The 20,112-nt window shown below is 47.2% G+C and overlaps 2 protein-coding genes across 22 annotated transcripts in view; one reads left to right on the top strand and one right to left on the bottom strand.

Moving 5' to 3' along the window:
• FAM160A2 (family with sequence similarity 160 member A2) overlaps positions 1-11,802 on the top strand; it is a 22,529-nt gene extending 10,727 nt beyond the window's left edge. For 13 of the 20 annotated variants that reach the window (XM_027578658.2, XM_027578659.2, XM_027578655.2 and 10 more), the window contains 7 exons: positions 139-339; positions 4,079-4,158; positions 4,361-4,566; positions 4,970-5,749; positions 8,124-8,302; positions 8,459-8,621; positions 11,098-11,802. In XM_027578658.2, the coding sequence (XP_027434459.1) occupies positions 139-339; positions 4,079-4,158; positions 4,361-4,566; positions 4,970-5,749; positions 8,124-8,302; positions 8,459-8,621; positions 11,098-11,459 (1,971 nt within the window). In that variant the 3' untranslated portion in view covers positions 11,460-11,802. Of the gene's footprint in view, positions 1-138; positions 340-4,078; positions 4,159-4,360; positions 4,567-4,969; positions 5,750-8,123; positions 8,326-8,458; positions 8,622-11,097 lie in introns of all 20 variants that reach the window. The other 7 variants (XM_027578666.2, XM_027578665.2, XM_027578664.2 and 4 more) reach the window with 4 other exon arrangements.
• C11H11orf42 (chromosome 11 C11orf42 homolog) lies at positions 11,731-20,112 on the bottom strand. Of its 2 annotated transcripts, none has more exons than XM_027578671.2 (3): positions 16,662-20,112; positions 12,345-13,143; positions 11,731-11,974 (listed from the first exon to the last, which is right to left on the bottom strand). In XM_027578671.2, the coding sequence occupies exons 1-3, from the start codon at positions 16,731-16,733 to the stop codon at positions 11,760-11,762; spliced, it is 1,086 nt and encodes a 361-aa protein (XP_027434472.1). In that variant the 5' UTR covers positions 16,734-20,112; the 3' UTR covers positions 11,731-11,759. The 2 variants fall into 2 exon arrangements, with proteins under 2 accessions (XP_027434472.1, XP_027434473.1); XM_027578672.2 differs by having other exon boundaries at positions 11,851-12,072.

Genomic DNA, 20,112 nt, shown 5'->3' with positions numbered 1-20,112 from the left:
ATGTGGGAGGCAGTGGGCTGGGTACCCCTCCCTTTTTCCCTGTCTGCTCCTGCTTCCTCCTTAGAACTCAGGGAAAAATGACTCAGTGTATGTGCAGGGAAGCCCTAAGTCTCCAAACTTTCCCTTCCCTTCATCCAGACCTCAGTGGAGGAGATGATCGCCAGTACCGCCTATCTGGAACTTTTCCTACGGAGTATCTCAGAGCCTGCTTTGCTCCGTACCTTCCTGCGATTCCTGCTGTTACACCGGCATGACACCCACACCATCCTTGACACCCTCGTTGCCCGTATTGGCAGCAACTCCCGGGTATGGCCCCTACCTCTGTCCTGGCTTACCTGGGTGAGCCATCTTCTCTCTCTGACCTTTGTTCTGGGAGGGTACGCCTGCCCTTCTTTGGCCTTTGTCTCCAGCAGTCACTTCAAAGTTAGGTGGCATTTCCTTTCCAGTATTAAACTTTTGACCATTTTGGGTACAGATTTTAGTCTGCTCCCTTGCTTTTGTAATATATGAATCTAGAACACAGTTACTTTTTCTGGATAGCTGGCTGCTCATCATGACTAGAGGTTTTGCCATTGTGCTATACTTGCAGCATTGGCCTGAGGTTCTCTTTAGCTGTGTATTGTTCTGTGGCCTGCTGTGGGTGACTCGAGATCAATTCTCCAGGTTTTGTTTCTGTTTTGATAGGTGATCCTGCTGCTTCTGGTATGCTTAGCTTTTCTCCCCTGTGGATTTGCTGCATTTGAACTATAACTCGGGGCACCCATCCACCCACCTACCTACCTACTTAAACATTCCCTTTTCCTGAACATTTATACTGAATGTTCACTACATGCCTTACTGTTTTCTCGTACTAAGGATAAATGGTAAACAGGGTAGACATGGTTGCTGACTTCCTGGAGCTTTCTTTAGAGATATACAAACCCATTAATAAAATAATTAAAAATTGTGGTCGTTGTTATGAAAAAACTAAACAGCGTGCTTATAAAATAATAGGGTGGTCAGAAACCTCTCTGAGGAGGTGACATTGAGCTAAGACCTAAAGGTCATGAGGGAGTTGGCCTATTGAAGAACAAGTGGAAGAAGAGTCTGGGCAGGGGGAGCAACATGCAAAGGATATGAGATGGGGGTGAGCTGAATGTATTTGAGGACATGAAAGACCAGTATGAATGGAGGAATAGTGAGCAAGGGGGAGAAGGAAATGAGATGAAAGTTGAGAGGCAGGTAAGATTCAGATCATGCATGGCCTTGTAGACCATGGTGGGAGGTTTGGATTTTAACCAGTAGAAATATATATGGAAATGGGAATGAGTAGTTTCCAAGTAATGAAGACCCAGAGTCTTTCTAGGGGAATAAAGCATTCGTTTAGTCATGGATTTTATGGCATTTGAAGGAAACAAAAATGGTTCCAAGGGGCGCCTGGGTGGCTCAGTCATTAAGCGTCTGCCTTCGGCTCAGGTCATGATCCTGGGGTCCTGAGATCGAGCCCCGCATCGGGCTCCCTGCTCCGCGGGAAGCCTGCTTCTCCCTTTCCCACTCCCCCTGCTTGTGTTCCTTCTCTCACTGTGTCTCTCTCTGTCAAATAAATAAATAAAGTCTTTAAAAAAAATAAAATGAAATAGAAGTTCTTGGATTACTAAAGATTATGGAAAACTGTTAAGATAATTGAGATACCTTGAGATACCTATAGTCAGCCTCGTGGTAGGTGAGGTTTCAGGAGAGCTATGAATGACGGAAGGGTATAGAATAACTAAGGGTATCTGAAGGGTATCTGAATAACTAAGGGTATGGATGAGATATTCCACAGTGGATGAGACCAGTGTTTCTGAACCAAGTGCACACTTCAGAATTTGAAAATGGCAACAAGGACAACATACTCTAGGCTCTGCCTTAGCTCTCTTGAATTGTAATACACGGGGCATATGAAACTTTACAACATGCCAAAAAATTATGGTACATGCCTGGATTAATTAAGTATTATTGGTAAAAACCAATTAGGGAATAGGTGTCAAAGCTTTAATCTTGTAAAGTTAGCCAAAAAGGTTTATTTCTCATTATGCTAAAGTTAAACCATGGTCTTATATCTGTTTGGCCTGATGGAATGTTCTCTTTGTGTTTTGCAACCATTGATTTCCTTCTTGAGGTTGATTTTTTTTTTTTCCCTATGCCAGGCTCTATCTGTCTTGCTTTTGTCTTAATCTTGTCCTCATTTCTTTGATTCTCTCTCATTGTCTTTAGTTAGTCTTTAGCATTTGTTTCTATTAGTCTTGCATTTGGTCCTCTGGTCTCAGGTCCTTCATGTTCTTGGGCTATTCCTTCTTGGTTCCTGCTTCTTGGAGGAACCAGATTGCTTCTTATTTCAGGATGCCTGTGTTAAACGTGCAGTTGCTTTTCTTTCCATTGTTTGGCCTTTTTAGGCATGATTCTGTTGCCCTGACTTTGAACTTCTTTAAGCTTGTCTTTTGTGGCTTAAAGTGAATCATGCTAGGTTGTCTTGTCTGCATACCTGTAATTTCCTATTGCTGTCATAACAAATTACCACAAACATAGTGGCTTAAAACAACACAAATTTATTATCTTGTAATTCTGTACATCGTACGTATGACACGGATCTCATCAGGCTAAGATCAAAATGTTTGGTGGGGCTGTGTTCCTTTCTGGAGACTCTAGTAGTAGATCCATTTACTTGCTAGGTAGGGTTGTTGGTAGAATTTGTTTCCTTGCAGTTGTAGGACTGAGATTCCCATTTTCTTGCCAGCCCCCAGCAGAGGACCATTCCCAGATTCTGAGGCCAACCAAATTCCTTGGTTCGTGGCCCCCTTCCATCCTCAAAGCCATCAATGGTGGATCAAGTTTCTCTCATGCTTCAGATTTCTTTTCCTTTTTCTTTCTGACCCAGCTGGAAAAGGTTCTCTGTTTTTAAGGACTCATGTAATTTGATTGGGCCCACCTGGGTAATCCACCTGCTCTCCCCATCTCCGATTCCATAACCATAATCATATCTGCAAAGTACCTTTTGTCATGTAAGGTAAAATACTCACAGGTTCTGGAGATTAGGACCTGGACATCTTCGGGGGGCCATTTTTCTACCTACCACACAACCTTTCAGTGAGTGTTTAACTAGCAAGGAAAACATTCCTTGCTAGTTAAAATGGTCAGTTAGGGTAAATCTGAACGTTTGTGCTGTCCAAAGTGTGAATTGCTATCTCATCTCTTTCCCATCGTAGTTGACTTTTAATCCTCCCACAGTCGTTTAGTAACTGATGAGCACCTAGACTGTGCAGTGGTGCCCTGGCCTAAGACTCAGTAGTTGGTCTTCAGGGAGCTCCAGGTATACTTGCCATGAGGGAAGTAGAGAGAAGGTGCTGTGGGGATTTAGAGGAGTGAGGGAGTGCTTACACATGTCTCTTCTCTTCCCCTCTCTTCGCCGAGCCACAGAAGAACCACCTTATTTTCTAAAACAAATGGTTTCCTCTATTCTGGACCCACCTATTTTTTTCCTTTTCCTGTCAGCTGTACTTGAGCTTCTCTTTCTACCTTCAGAGATACACAGTGTTGGAGAGGTGACTCAGACTCCCTGTTCACATGCCTGCCCACTTCCCAGCTGGGATGCTTCCAGGTTCCCTCTGGCTTCTTGTTGGTAGGCATTTAGTTACTGTGCTGCTGTGGTCTCTGCCGACAGGCATTCACTCAGTTATCATATTGCTGTTGTCTCCTGGTAGTCATTCACTCAATCCCAGTATTTCTTAGGGTCTCTCTTCATGGGTTCTCATTCCATTAAGTACTGCTGGAACCTCTGCTGACTGGTGTATATAGCCAGTGTCTGCTGACATGTGTGTAGTCTGTAGAAATACAGAATCTGACACATGGTTCATTCCTATCTGAACAGTGAAGTCTTGCCTATAAAGATCATATGAGTCTTTATTTAATAATTGAAGGATTATTATGTGCCAGGCCCTGTGTACATTGTTACTCTAGGAGTGGTTGGTTGGGCCTGGGGCTGGGGGTTCCCATTTGGTAAACATCTTGGAGGGTAGAGAGCTCTTATGGTGACTCCCTCCCTCCTCCCCCACCTCCCCAGCTCTGCATGGTCTCTCTGAGTCTCTTCAGGACCCTACTGAACCTCAGTTGTGAGGATGTCCTGCTGCAGCTGGTTCTCAGGTACCTGTGGGGGCAGGGCTGAGGGATGGCTGATCCTGAACCCTCCAGGCCTTGTGCACTGCTGGGTGATGGGTTGTATTGGGGTTGCTCATGTGTTTCCTCTTGGAGCCTGGCTTAGTCATGTAGTTCCATTGGCTTGATGTTCTCCCAGGTCCTGTCCTTCCTGATCTATCCTGTGTCCTTTTTCTGCTGTCTTTCCCAGGTATCTTGTCCCATGTAACCATGTGATGCTGAGCCAGAAGCCAGCTGTACGTGATGTGGACCTATATGGACGGGCAGCAGACAAGTTTCTCTCCCTAATCCCACGCTGTTGTCGGCATCGTGCCCCTAGCCCACCCCATCCAGAGCATGCCTCATGGGCACGAGGTGGGCCTAGCAGAGAGGCAGGGAGAAGGGAGGACACCACGGGTATGGCCTGGGTTCTGGGGAGCCTAGCAAGAAGGTGGGACTAGGGTGGGGGGAGGGAGGTTGTGGCCATGAGTGGCATTCCATCTTTGGGGAGGTCGATGAGGGGTCTTGCAGGGTGGATTCTTAACTCCACCAAAGAAATATAGCTGCTGAGTAAAGCTGCTCCTCTTCTTCATTCCTGTCCTGTATTGTTTCTATTTTCCATTGTTTCTTTGGTGTTGGGGGCAGTGAGAGGGGGTGGTGGATGCTGAAAAGCTTAATTAGGAGGGTGGAGAATCAGCTGCCTGAATAGGTCACATGTCTTTGTTGCTTCATTGCCTTCTCTATTAGTCTCCGTAGGTGTCTTATCCTTCCTCCTAGCCCTCTGTCTCTTTGATCGCTCTTATGTTTTTTCCCTCTGTAGGCCCTGGAAGCCCAAGTGTTGACTCCTCTTCTGTGGTGACAGTGTCCCGGCCCTCCACACCATCTCGACTGGCCTTCTTCCTGCGACAGCAGAGTCTGGGTGGCTCGGAATCCCCAGTTCCAGCCCCTCGCTCACCAGGGCTTGCTGCATCCCCAGCCTCCAGCCCTGGCCGAAGGCCCAGCCCTGTGGAGGAGCCTGGTGAGCTGGAAGACAATTACCTGGAGTATCTGCGTGAGGCACGCCGTGGTGTGGACCGGTGTGTCCGAGCCTGCTGTACCTGGTCTGCCCCCTATGATGGCGAGCGGCCCCCTCCTGAGCCCAGTCCTGTTGGCTCCCGGACTAAGAAACGCAGCCTACTGCCTGAGGAGGACAGGGACAATGTGGGGGAAGGGGAGGAGGAAGAGCTGGGGAGTGGGGGGCTTGCTGGGGGTGCAGGGGAGGGCCCTGGCCTCCTGCCCCCTCCCCAGCTCAATGGGGTGCCAGGACCATGGCCTGAGGGGGCCAAGAAGGTTCGTCGGGTGCCTCAGGAGGGAGCTGGGGAACTGCCAGAGGGCACTTCCGAGGGCATGGCAGGACTAGAGGGCTTTGGGCAGGAGCTCCAGGAACTCGAGGTGGCATTGAGCAATGGGGGGGCTGGCTCAGAACCCCTGCTAGAGCCTCCACTACCTCTTGAGGAGGAGGAGGCCTATGAGAGCTTCACCTGTCCCCCCGAGCCCCCTGGCCCCTTCCTCAGCAGCCCTTTGCGGACTCTCAACCAGCTGCCAAGCCAGCCCTTCACTGGTAAGCTACTTAGCCTAGGCCTTCTCCTTTGTGTACTCCTTGCATGTACTTGACATGTTTGTGCTAATATCTGAGACTTCTTGGCCATGTCGTTTCTGTGTACTTGCCTAACTCCTCATCCATTTTGCTTGGGTCCATTCCAGATACATATTCTGTTGTACTTATGTCTCTGTGTTTGTGTATACGTCTTCCATGCTTGTGCTGGTTTGAGTATTGATTTATGTCTGAGCCTTGTATGTCTGTCCAATGTGCATGTTCCTCCTCTTCCGTAGTCTGGCCATTTCCTGGGATTGTGATCAGGATGTTCTGTGTTTGGTGTTTCCTGGTGAATCACAGCAATATATCTGAACAATATATATGGAGTCATACATGCTATTCTGTATGTGAGGCACCTGTAAGCCATGCTCTTCCATGCTGTTCCCATGTTTGTCTTGGGTGTTGGGTCTCCTGTCAACTTTTCTGCCCAGGATCAGCTCTTCTGGTGTTTTTCCTGTACTCTGCCCTGGCCTCCTTTCTTCTCCCTGTCTTCTCAGAGAAGGACTCAATTTCAGGTTTTTCCGGTTCTCTGTCCTTGTACCTTGTTGGTTGCTATGACTACCCAGTAAGACTTTCTTCAAGTCTTACGGTTAATAGTAAGGACTGAAGCAGACAGAGTGAAATACCTCTTTGAGGGCAAATGACAAAAGTATGGCCCCGAGCTCCCGAGCGGAGTTCTTTTGGTCTTTCCAAAGACCCTGGAGCTAGACCTGACCTGAGTGGCCGGGCTAACTCCTCTTTGGTTTTTGTTTGAGAGCTGGCTCAACCATTCCTGCTCTTACCTGGTTCTTATCCTTACTCTCCTTACTCTAGGGGCCAAAAAACCACTTCTAAGAAGCAGCGTAGTGCTTTGGACTAGACATACCTTGAATTAGTGTCTGTTCATATCACTGCTGCATTTAAACAACTTACCGTGATGCTGGTGCATTGGGAGAACTCAGCACATGGTAGCTTTTTACTAGGATTATCATCTCTTGGGTGCATGGCAGATGTAAGTTGACCAAGGTATCCACCCTTCTTCTGGTTGTTTGCAGTCAAGTTATCATGCCTTGATCAGTCCATGTCCTAACTGGGCCTGGGATATTCTGCCATCCTTCTTGTACAACACCAAAGCTTCTGCTCGAGAGTCCTGACAGTTCCCTCTTGCAGGCTACAGAAAATGGCTTTCCATTTGTTTAGGCTTTGCTCCTTCCTGCTCAGTACCACCAGAAGGTGGTATGCAGGTTTTACCACATTGTTGAAGTGTCCCTTTTCTTCTTTGTAAACTCATCTGAGCTTTTTGAATTTTCTCTTGCAAGAGAGTCTCAGGAAATGAGAGAAACAGAAGGAAAAAGTTATGGGGTATCTTAGGGACCCTGTTAAACTAGGGTTGTATGGAGCTAAGACTAATCATGTGCATCTGGAGTGGAGAATGTTCTAGGATCTTTTTCAGAATTCACTGCCTCTTTCCCTTTATTGTTCTCCTGTCTTAGTTCATAGTGCAGTTCTTAGGTATAATCCCTTTTCCTCACAGATCCCTGGTCAGACAGACTGTGATGGTTCTAGTAGATCATTCTAATCCCTTCTGTTTTCCTCTTCCCAGCACTTTGCTTAATCAATTTTCTCTGGCTCTGAACTAAACTCTTTTACCTTCTTGGTTCTTAGTTCCTGAACAGAGCTGATTTCTTCTTTGGCCTTCCAGAGATTTCTCTCCCTATCTTGAAGTTGGCCTGTGTAGTAACCTTTGTCTTTGCTACAGTTCATTCTTGCTTTCTTCTGACCTAGGTGTAGTGCTATCCTCTGTCTTGTGTGTAACCTGATTCTTCTTTTGGTCCCATTCACTTTCTTGCTTGTTCTTTTTCTTTTGTGCCTCTTGGGTGAAGCTTTTTTAAAAAACTGAGAGATGTTATGTAGCTTATAGTTATTACTGAATATGTATAATTTGCTAGATCTTGGGCTAACTGCTTTATAGGAATATCTTTTTGATCCTTTTAGTAATACTGTGAGGTGGGTATATTTCATTTTGCCAAGTAGGAAACTATGCTTGGAGAATTTTGATTCATCCAGTAACTTGTAAAAGATAAACCTGGAATTTGAAACCAGGTCTTTCTGACTCCAGAGCCTATGATCTGGCTCTTCATCTGAAGTGTGTGTAAAGCTGGCATCTGGACTCTTGTGGGTCTATCTGGTGTCTGCCATTTCATCTCCAGAGTAGGTGATCACAGGATATTTAAACATACCCAGAGACTGACCTGCAAGTAATTTTCATCTAGTGGTTGGGGTGGTCTCTTGGTTTTGGGAAGAATGAGCACGATGTGCATTGTGTTTAGGCCTGTATCCTTGTACCCACTCCTCCCAGGCCCCTTCATGGCTGTGCTCTTTGCCAAACTCGAGAACATGCTGCAGAACTCCGTCTATGTCAACTTCCTGCTGACGGGGCTGGTGGCCCAGCTGGCCTGTCACCCCCAGCCCCTGCTCCGCTCTTTCCTGCTCAACACCAACATGGTCTTCCAGCCCAGTGTCAAGTCCCTGCTGCAGGTGTGCGATGCATGCATGCATGGGTGCGTCTAGGCTCCGTGGTGGGCCAGGCCCGCAGCTGGAGTGGCCCTGGGGGGCTGGGAACAGGCCCAGGGGGACTAGAAAGGACTGTCAGTCTAGAACTACACAGAAATGTCATGAAGTTGTGCTTCATAGGTGCTGGGTTCTGTGAAGAATAAAATTGAGAGCTTTGCGGCCTCCCAGGAGGACTTCCCAGCACTGCTATCCAAAGCCAAGAAGTACCTCATTGCCCGTGGCAAGTTGGACTGGGCCGAGGGCCCTGCAGCAGGACCTGCCCCCCGCCGCTCCGATCCCCTAGGTGAGGCCTATCCCACCACTCCACCCCTCTCCCTACCTTCCCTAGACAGCTAATTAGTCCGGGTTAATTAGCTCTTATTAAGGGTGAAGTCTTGTGCCATGAACTGAGGAGTTGCAGAAAATTGAGTCTTGATGTTTGTCGTCTGGCTCTAGTCAGAGGGTAAAATACAGTTATGTCCACCAAGAGCCAAATTAGCAGCACCAGCAAAAACTGTTCTAGGAGTTGAGGATAGGCAAGGGGACAGAGTGGTCTCTAGGTTGAGGTATGGTTACGGCTTGGGAAAGGACATGGTATTTGACATGGTCCTTGAGAGATAGGACTTGGGTAGGCAGAGGAGTGGGGTGGCTTTATTCTTTTGTCCAGGGGACCGCATGAACTATTTAGCTGGAGCAGGGGATTTAGAAGGTGGTGGAATAGCTTATAGTAAGGCTGGAAAGATTTGGCCAGAGCATTAGGTGCTCAGATTAGAAGTTGGGCTGGGTAGAAGTTGTGATCTTTTAGGCAGTGAGAACCCATTGGAGGTTCTTAGATAGGAGAGTGGAGAGATAAGCATGTTAGTTCACGTGGACCCAGGAGAAAACAGAGTGCAACTGTGACCAGCAAGGCTTGAATTAGAATAGTGGAAACAGAAAGGAAGAATTAGATAAGGTAGAAATGGGAAGAAAGTATTGGCAGAGTTTGATGAATGGTTGTGGGGTACAAGGAGGAAGGAAAAGTTAAGTATGACCATGCAGCTTTAAATCTAGATCTTCCATCAGCAAGTGTCTGAGTACTTGCCATATTTGCTCTCCATTGTCTTTGGTACAGGGGACTCGGGGAGTGGTACAAGGACTCAGAGAGTAGGTACAAGATGAGATCTTTGCTTTCTAAGAGCTGACAGTCAGTCTAGAGGAGTGACTAGAGAAGTGTCATTAACTGAGAAAGGAAGGTCCCAAAATGTGGTGGATGTAGTGGGATCCAGTGTACCAGGACAGGATTAACTTTGGATGGGAAAGGTTTTTTTTTTCCCCCTTTGAGGCAAATGAGGGATAGATCAAAGGAGGAAGTGATACGTATCCATGGAGTTGTGAGGTGCAGAGGGGAAGGACAGGAATTGAAGTACTTTATTTGCTAATCAAAGTAGGAGGCAAAATAATATGCTAAGAGCAAGAGAGCAGGGGTGAGCTGGAGGATCTTGAGAAATGTGGGTTGGGAAGACAGTACCAGAATGGTTCTTATACAGCTGCGAAAACCCAGCTGATGTTCCTCAGCATGATTTCCTCATGGTACAGCACTGTGAATGTATCTTATTTCCATAGTTCTGGTACTGTGTTCACTGTGGAGGTAGATAAGAGTCTGAGCCCTTGAGCTCACAGATTACTGTATGAGATAGAAGACCTATACACAAGCCATTACAATACAGTGTGATAAAGGCGGTGAAATGGGAAGGCAGTGGACGGCAAATCAGAGGAGGTTTCTCAGAGGGGTGGGGAGAATGAGATTAGGCCAAGGATGAAAACAGTGGGGAGAGTAGAATTAAGGCAGAGAGGGCTACAGAAGCATAAAAAGAGCCTGGAAGGTTTCAGGAAGAACAGATAGGTATGGGTACAAAAGCAGAGGAGGGTGTGAAGGGTTTGGAAGAAGGGTTGGAGGGGCATGTGAGCCTGGTTGTGAAGGGTTTTGAATGCCATATTTAGTAGATTTGTGTAGCATATTTCTGTAACCAGTGTTCGAGATAGAGAATGGGAACTGTAGCATGATCTAGAGACTAAATTCCTACAGTCTAGGCCCTATATATTGGGCAAAGATCCAGAATCAGTAATCTAGGAAGATAATTAGAGGAGAGAGGGCAACATTTTAAATGGTTCATTTGAGTCTAAGCTGAGGTGAATTTGTCTGGCCACATGAAGTTGTCTAAGCTGATGTGAAGTAGGAGGTTGGCTTTGGTGGATATAGGAGGGGGGCTGGTGGTAGGCGAAGTGGTGGCGCAGGAGAACAGATTTTGGAAGGGTAGTAGAGTATGAGACAGGTGGTAAAGCCCCGGAACTGTGATTGCATATATGGCCCTGTGGGTGTGGAAGGAGCAGAGGATGTGGGTCATGTGTTATAGAGAGGCAGAGGGAAGCTGGAAGTGGTCGGCTCCAGTTCAGGAGCATAACGTGAGGGTGTGTTACAGACTGAGGAGACATAGCTTAGAGATGGTAGAATAGCGTTTGGAAAGGGAGGAGTATTAAGAGTCCCTCAGGGTGAGAGGGCGTGGAGAAGGGGTCTTGGTTGGGAATGAAGTGGCTGTGGTGTTGACTGACAGAAGACCGAGGGTGATGGTTCACTGGGTGGGGAGGCTGGATAAAGGGAAGAGGGCTAGGCAGGCAGCATTTTGGTTTTCGAGTCCTAGTTGAGATGTCCCTGAACCCAGGGAGGGGGGCATCTCTCTCAGACCGAGGGAGTGTGCCTGACCCCCGCACCTTCATGATCCCCAATACCCATTTATTCCCAGTGAAGAGCCGGAGGCCGTCCTTGGGGGAGTTGCTCCTGCGGCACGCGCACAGTCCAACCAGGGCCCGGCAGGCGGCACAGGTGGTTCTTCAGCCTGGGAGAGACGGCGCAGGACTTGGCCTGGGTGGGGGCTCCCCAGGGGCTTCAACTCCGGTTCTGCCCCCTCGGGGTGGGGCCCCTGAGCGCCAAGGTGAGGCTCTGCGAGTCAAGAATGCGGTCTACTGTGCAGTCATTTTCCCTGAGTTTCTCAAGGAGTTGGCTGCCATCTCCCAGGCCCATGCTGTCACCTCGCCTTTCTTGTTGGATGCTTCAGAGGAGGGATCTGGCCCTCCTTTCTCAGGCTTCGGGCCCCTCAATCCTTAACTTTCTTCCATGGACAATCAGGGCCTCATGTGGCCTGGGCCGGGGCCGCCGGTGTAGGCTCCTTTTTATGTTTGGAGGCAGTGGCAAGAGGACTTTTTAATTTATTTCCGATGAATGTTTTATGGAGAACTTGTTGCAATATGTATAAAAGGGAAATCTCTATTCTGTGCTCATTCTTCTTTCCCACCCTTTTTTCTGGGGCTGTGGTCCCAGGAAGGTTGTACATAAATGGGGAGGTCAGGGGTACTTTGTCTCTCGTGAGGACATTGGTGCCGAGGTTTCGAGGTGCTTCTCATGCCCTTAAAGGGTGAGGGGGTCATGGAGCCTAGGGGAAAAAAGTAGGGACTCTCCATCAGCCCCCAGAAGGAAGAAGCAGCATGGGCCAAGGATGGTTTTGGGGAGCAGCAGCTGATGTTTATTGGGGACCAGTATCCCTATGCCAGATATTGGGGGCCTCGCCCCCTGCATCTCTCGCTTCAGCTTCATTCGTCGCTGTCGAACTCTGAGGACAGACCCTGCAGCAGGGGCAGGGACATGGAGTGCCGGTCGGGGTCCCCGGGGCCCCCACCCTGGACTCCTGGTGGGGGGCTGCGGGGACTGAAGAGCCAGTTCTCTGCCAGGGTTGGGGATAGTCACAGCTTGACTCATGCCCTGGTCTTTCTGCCTCCCTGGTCCCTCCCTGGCCCTCTGTGCTGTGCCCACCCCCTCACCAGGACCATGCTTCCCCCTCGTTACCCCTGGCTCCCTCACTCCATTCCCCTCACTGGGATCCAGTGTGGAGTGAGGGGTGCCCCACACATTCCTGGGCACACACTCCTATATTCCCCATGCCCTCTCCCCTTTACCCGATCTCATCCCTCTCAGCTTCATATCCTCTAGCAGTACCTGACAACATCTGAGGCCCCCTGCGGAAGGGGTTTCGGCCCCTGTAGGAGAATCTGGTGGGCCTGCCCTCTGGCCCTTCCTGAGGAGGTGGTGTAGGTGGGGCTGGGACAGGCGGGGGTACATCAGTAGCTTCAGGGGTATCGGCAGCGACTGATGTGGGGGCCAGAGGTGGCATGATGCCGAGGTTGGGTCTGACCCAGTTGGCACCGTGGGGCAATGGATCTTTGGTCAGAGGCTTCTGTGATCCCAGCACTCCTTTGGGGTGCAGTGAAAACTTGAGGCAGGAGAAGGCAACAGGCAGTGACCGTTGTAACCGGAGCAGCTGGGGCTCACGGGCTGTAGGCAACAGCTCCAGCTGTAGCCAGGAACAGGAGAAGACCTGGTAGATGACATAGATGCTGTGCGTACTTCGGAGCCAGGGAAGGTTTTGCTGTAGGCTCACCTGCCCTGGCGGCAGTAGCAGGAAGGCCACCTTCTTGCGCAGGCCACCCATGTGCAGGCGGATCCGGCAGGGCTGCCCATCCAACAGTCGCATTTCTTCATAGGGTATCTCTGCTCGGCCGTTTGGTGAGTATTCCCGAGTGCAGTGGGCAAAGGCACCCTCAGACCCTGCCTGCTCCAGGAGGTTTGGTAGTGGCCCCACTGGTTGTAGTGCCCGCCGACCCTGCCAACCTGGTAAAGCCAGGCGGATGTGGGCTGGGCGGGACTGCTTCACTAGCACACCCAGTAGGTCATAGCAGGCTGCATCCGACAGGAAAGGTACCGCCACTACATTGGGCCCAAAGCGCTCCTCGATAACCTGCAGATGGCCAGTTTACAGGTCAGGGACTGAGTTAGGGTCAGGAGTTACCTGGTAGCCTATTCTAGATTGACCCTCCCATTGTTCACTGTGCAATTACATCTCCACAATGTGCTCAGGCTGTTATGCTTTCTGCTTATTTTATAGTTCTGTCCTGTAGCAAAACCTTGAATGTCTACGATGTGTCAGACCCTGCTGGATACTGGGAGTACATAAAAGCATGAGGCTTTGACCATGTCTTATTATAGCTCAGTCTAATGGAGGAGATGAAGATGTAGACCATAGTCAGCTAAGTAAAATAATAGAGAGCAAGGTTAAATCACCAGAAGTGATTTAACAGCCTTTGTCTTTGTTAGAAGAGGATCAGAAGATTTCTAGTTTCTAGGTGGTAGTACTTGAGTTTTGAAGGAAGTAGTTAGGTAGGAGGATGGTCAATCCAGGGAGAGGATACAGCCAGTTAAAAAACCTGAACTTACAAACTAAGAAGGGCACATTCAGGAACACATCATTTCGTAGTACTTAAACATAGGGTCTGAAGAGCGACAGGCACACAGGAACTAGACGATGAAAGATCTAAAGTGTGCTAACTGACAGGAATTTGATCCTGAGGGCAGTGGAAAGCCATTTGAAGGGCTCTGGGTGAAAGGGACGGGATCAGAAAGGTGCTTTAGGAAGTTACTTTTGAATAGCAAGACAAAATAAGGAGAGGAAGATTGGGTAAGAGTATTGTATAACTGCAAGCAGAACATGGTGAGGCCTTCAACTGAAATAGAACTTTAGGTTATAGAATTAGTAGAACTTGGTCAGTTAAGGAGTATGGGAAAAGGAATCATGAAGGATTAGTCTTAGATGATTGGTTAGATGGATGATGTCGTTCACTACAATGGGTATACAGAGATAGGTTTGGAATGACCATTCTTCAACATCTTCTGCCCTGGCTACAGGGAGTAGTTCTTTTAGGGATTTGAGGCCTCATCCTTGTAATGCTGTCCCAATAAGCTTTTAGGGATTCTAGTTCCTCTTGGTTTTGTCCTTCTTGTCTTGGCTTTTTTGGTTTGATAATCCAGTTCTCCAAAGTTTAACTTCATGACCAACTGGGAAACCTTGTAAGATCCTCTCTAGTAATTGTATGTAGGTATGATCTCGACTCATTAAAGATATTGCTGGCCGAGACTTCTGGCTCTGTGTTCTGCTAGGGAGTACATAAAATTCCCTCTTTGGGTCCCTTTCGTGTTTGAAATCTATTCTGAAAATACTCTGTTCTACTCCCCTTCCTCAGCCCTGAATTCCCACATGTCTGTCTCCCTACTGCTGGCATTGCCCACTTTGCTGGTCTTCTGGTAGAATTCATCAATGATCCCTTAAGGCCAATCTGTTTTTTGTTTTTTTTTTTTTTTTGCTACATAGAGCTGTTTTAGAAGTGCTGCCCCACAGCATAAGAGGAGGATAGCTAACTGATGGAGTTGTGTCTGCACTTTGTCACCTAGCCAAGGAAATAAATGGTGCTCTTTCTTAATGTGCATGGAAGAATTTCCCATCATTCCTGTGCTTCATTGAGACATGGAATACTTTCTTTCTGGTGGGGGCGTCAGGCTGAAGAACAGGACTCTGAGAAGGTCCATTTGGGTTTCCCAGGGGTGACAACAGGGCACTGGTGGGTTGGCATTTTTGTATAGAATGCTCTGTCCCATGACAAAAAAAGCGTAGTCACCAAGTATAACTTCAGAATCCTACCCTAGCTGCTCCTTTGGTCCCTAGGATCCTATACAAATAAGACAAATATAGGAGTGTCCCCAGGAGGTATCTCTCTAATAGGATTTTGAGAAATACCTGGTTCTTATGGTCTAAGTGTCTGCTAAAAGGTGAATCCCTAATTTAGCTGGAGGCTTTTTCCCAGAATATAGACATGAATTTGCCTTGGGGGTGGGGGACGGTTATTAGGCCCTATTTCTTACCCTTGAGGCCCCCAGTAGTTATCCTAAAATAGGGAAAATAAGATTTCTATGCTAGGGTGACTATTCTTGGTAGAGTCATCATTTGAGAACACTACCTGTTGTTCCCATTGCAGTTTTATTTCTGGGTGAAAGTTCTATGGAACATAGAGGCCTGCAAATTTAGATCTCTCAGGGGCAGCCCGGGAAAATGAAAAGATAGTGAGGAAGACTATCTTCCTGGATGTACCTTGGCTGGTTTGAATTCTGAACGAGGAGCTCTTGAGCCACATTCTTGTTAGCTATAGGTTCTACAAAGTGCTCGGTAAACTCTCAGCAGTTCTGGAGGGAGGAAACCAGGTCACTCAGAGGTGTCCTGCTCCTTGAATTTGCCACATACCACAGTGATTTATTCTGAATCTCTGCCTTTCCTGACAATTTTCCATTTAAATAGGGAATTTTTCTGATGCTGAGAGATAGTGTAGCTTTCTACTAGTTGATGATCACATTTACTTTCGGCCTAATGAAATGCTTGAGCTTGTCGGGACCAACCTTTTACACTGCTGAAGCCAGGTACTTTGATACTTGGGAGGGCCTTTACTTTCCTGTTTCTCCTTCCCTGGGAAGCTGACCCTCGTGGTGAGCTGCTGCTCCATTTCAAATGGGAGCCACGTGAGCCACATGCTGTTAAGGCTGCTTTGAGTCTGGTCGGCACTACTTTAAGATGGTGGTTTTAAACTTGGTGGGCTGCCTTCCACTAGTGCTTGAAATTCACTATCCTTCAGGTTACATAACTGGAACCTGATCCCCAAATTCTCCAAGTTCAGAAATTGTAGCCATCTAGATTTGGTGGGATTTGTTGGGTACCTGCCACTCAGATACAGCTGACATCTGCCTGCTCCTAAAAATCTACATATTTTGCTCAAAACCCAAATTTCCCATTCTGTGGAAGTTAAAGGTGGAGGAGGTATCTGTGAAGAGGTTGAAGTTCCTTTAGAAAGTTTAAAGGGCCCTTCTTGATCAGCCCCTGTACCTTTTTGACCTCCTTTTCACTACCCATTTGAACTCTATTCTAGAGGATCATTTGCCGTTCACAAATATGCATTTTTCTTTTTCCTCTCCTGGCTTTTGCATATGCTCTACCTTTAATTAGGACACCGTTCACTTACCCACACACCCGCCTGCTCATTAACTCATTTAGTTGTTTAGTAAGCACCATTTATGAGTCAGTAATTCCTTTACCCTGTACATGAGAATAATTTCTATTTGCCTAAGCTAGAATATCACTCCCCAGGAAATCTTCCTGACCTCCTAAGCCCTACCCTGACTTAGCACTTGTTTCAGTTTTCCTCGATTCCAGTTGCCTTTCAAGGAACCTCTTACTGTTTTTCCAATTGTGATGAAATTGGACACTGTATGCAAAGCACTTCGTGCAGTGCCTGGCATGTGAGCAAGCCCTGAGTAAATATTAGGTGTTATTATCTTCAGGCTTCCCACCCCTTCCTACTCATAAGTTGCTCAGACCCATACTCATGCTCAAGGATGATGGGCTGGGGTCTGGGGTCACTTTGTTTTTGACCCTCTTACTTTATCCTTGATGAGGGTCCAGGTGGCATCAGCTTCATCCAGGGTCAGCAGGTGGGGGGTACCAACCAACATGGTGGGGTGTGGGAGGGGTTAGGCAGGGCAGTGGCTGCTGCAGGAACCCCAAGTTGCCCAGGGAGGTGAGGCCCCAGGCCTTAGGCTTTGACCTACTACAGCATGAGGTCATAGAGGTCCTGTAGATAATGGGGCCTTGGGTGGGGAGAGGGCAGTTACTTTACTAGCCTCACTATGCCCACAGCCCGAGTCCATATCCATAATCTTTTTAAGAACAGAAGTCCTTATCCATTCTCCTCCTTAGGGGAGAAGAATGCAGGTCTGTTTGGGTGCATTTGTATATGTCTGTGTGTGCTTGCATGAGTGCATGTGTGCATGTGTATGTGTTTTTTTCTTGGTCTGAGTTCTTTAAGGAAGCAGAATCAGGCTTCCCTCTTCAGCAGCCTCCTGAAGCAATTTACTGTGTTATCTTATCAGCTGCAGACACCTTCTTTGTGAGGCCAGATAGGGGTCTTGAAGGACGTGGGAGAAGTTTAAATCAGGACTTAAGACTGAGAACCAAGCAGTAGTTCTCAACCTTGGTCATATTTTGGAATTACCTGGGAGCTTTAAAAACTATAGATACCTGGATCCTACCCCCCAGGGATTCTGATTTAATTGGTTTGGAGTGTGCCTAGGCATCAGGATTTCTAAAAGCTCCTCAGGCAATTCTGATGTGCAGCCTAGCTTGAAACCCATTATTAATGAGTGGGTTACAATTGCAATGAAAACCAGGTGTGTGTGTAGGAGGGTGCCATATGAGTGGTGACAATGTGGAGGATAAGAATCTAATTGGGATAATGTTGCCTTAGTAACTGGAGAGGACTTTCAGGAAGCCAGAATTACCCAGGTAAATTTGAGGAAATTTTTTTTCATGTGCCACTCCCTGTCCTAGGCTGATCTGTGTCTACCTTCCACTCTCCTCCTACAGTCCTAATCTGTGTGTGATTTTCCCCTTGTGTCTCTGTCCAGAGATCTCAGCCTGGTGTTTGCTGGAAAGTGGTTTTTCCTTGGAGAACCACCACTCTGGAGAGCCTTTCTAGTAGCTACTCTCCCACTCTGCCTCTTACCTGTCCAAAGAGTCTTCTCTTGAGTCCCTATGGAGAGTCTCCTGTGTGCCCAGGAAGACCGTTTCTGTATGGGGAGCATCCTTTCCTATCCTGGCCCAGCATGTAGGGCTGTCCCATAAAGTTGGCCATCATCTGAACTAGCTGAAGTGGTATGAGGATAAGGCATGGGGAATGGTCCTACATGATGTAACTGGCCTCAGGGGAGGGTAGGCCTCTGTAGACAGAACTAACTGTGTGGGTGCTAGGTGTTTACGCAAAGATTTGACAGTGGGCATGGACCTGTGCTCCAGGAGAGGACTTGATATCAAATATTTGTTGAAGTTGTGTATGTTAGGGGCTATGCCAAACACTTTGAATCCATTATCCTGGTAATTCCTTTTAGTAACCTCTTGAGGTAGGTACTATTATTTCCTCATTTTACAAGTGAATTAACAGGCTCAGAGAGGTTAAGTAGATTAGTGCAAGCGATACAGTGAGTTAATGGAGGATCTGGGATTCAAATCCAAGTCGGCCTAATTCCAGCTTTTAAGTTAAAATTTGAATGGTAGTTCTTTTTGGTGAAGGAAGAAATTGCTGTATCCCTTCTGTTCTCTTGAGTGTATGGTGGGAGGGCGCCTGCTCAGTGGATATGCAAAGTCGTGTAGTGAAAAGGAAGTGGGCAGGATGAGAGAAATGCTGCAATAGGCCAATCCAGAAACCCCAAGCATCTTTTCAGGGCAGGCAAAACCAAATTTCTTCCTCTAGTCCCTCCTAGCCCTACACCAGGAGAGGCCATCTGGTGTAGTATAGTTGGCACTTCTGTTCCCTCCAGAAAGGAATCCTGAGTGAGGTAGACAGCAGTGGGGGAGAGAGACATACACCAGGACAAGGGACACAGATGTGGGGCAAAACAGACAGTGCAAGGAGGCAGAGATGCAGAGATACAGAGACAGAGAGTTACTGATAAACACAGGCAGAGAATGATGTACATCCATATCCTAAGGGGATTCCAGAATGAGAAGGGGGTAGATAGGGGAGGGACAGGGATGATGGGCTGTTGGTGAAATGTGAGGAGGATCTCCTTCAGATTTTCACAGAGGGGCTAACAGGGGGAAATTGGGTATAGATGAACTCCTCAGTCAGAAGCCCATATCTTCATCTCTTCTGCTGATGATGATTCTTTAAGCTCCCTGCATTCCACACTGCCCTAAGTGAGACTATCTTTCCCTTTGGCTCATAGAGTCAGATTGAAAGTTGCTTAAGGAAAACAAATGACAACTGAGTTCTGGATGGGGTTGAGCCTAGGAGTGGGCTGTTTGGTCATAGCCTGCTCATGGGGTTGCCTCCAGTGTGGCACATTCTGGGGTTTCCCTGGACACAGATCATCTGCAACATATCTGAGTAGTGACTGGATTGGAGAGCATGAGAGGAACAAACAGGCAGGGGCTGGTTATTTAGGGAACATGGGGTTCTCTGCAAAAACCTCTAGAGTAGTATAGAATAGTGTTGATAGCAGAGCCTTTGGAGGGATAAAGAGCCTTGACCAGTCTCTTCACTTCTCTCAGGCTACAGGGATAACTGTACAATCCCTGATCCCTTATTTGAAACCTTTAGGGATAGATGTGTTTTGGACTTCAGATTTTTTCAGATTTTAGAAAGGGAATATAGTGCCTTTATCATATATAAAGGAATACCCTAGTGAGATTTAGGGCAGTGCCCTGTAATCAAACATCAATATTTCTGAAGCTAAATGTATGAATATTCACACCAAGTAAGATAAATAAATACTATAAATACCATCCTGACGTTTCAGGTCAGGTTTTGGACCAAAGTTATAAAAAAAACTATTGTTTCTTCAGAGATTTTTTTTTTTTATTTTGAAATTGTGGATAAGGGATTATTCTCAGGTTATTGTGAGGAGTAAGGGAGTGCTGGTAGTCTTCTAAACATATCACATGGTAGGTGTGTATCTCAATCCAAAACAAAATACTCATGTCCAAGGGGGTGGATTTTTGGCTTGAAGAAAGAAGGTTCTTGCAATGAACAATGCACAACTTTGGAATCAGCTGCCTTGAGGGGCTGTGCACAACCAGGGAATGAAGGTGCCTTAGACAAGAGGTTTCCTGTGGTGGGAAGGTGACAGAATTCGTTGCTTATGAACATTGACTGCCTAGGATTTCCCTTTTCATGTACCAGAGGGGAAAGGCAAAAAATGTGTGTGTGTGTGTATGTGTGACACAGGACATCACATATACATTTCTTTATAATAATGTTGTAATAAATATCTTACTGCATACATCTGTGTTTACATCTCTAATTATTTTGTCAGGATAGATTATTGAAGAGGAATC

This window comes from Zalophus californianus, chromosome 11, assembly GCF_009762305.2.
Source record: "Zalophus californianus isolate mZalCal1 chromosome 11, mZalCal1.pri.v2, whole genome shotgun sequence".
Lineage (NCBI taxonomy): Eukaryota > Metazoa > Chordata > Mammalia > Carnivora > Otariidae > Zalophus > Zalophus californianus.
Note: the sequence above shows the minus strand (reverse complement) of the source record. Positions and strands in the feature narration are given on the sequence as shown.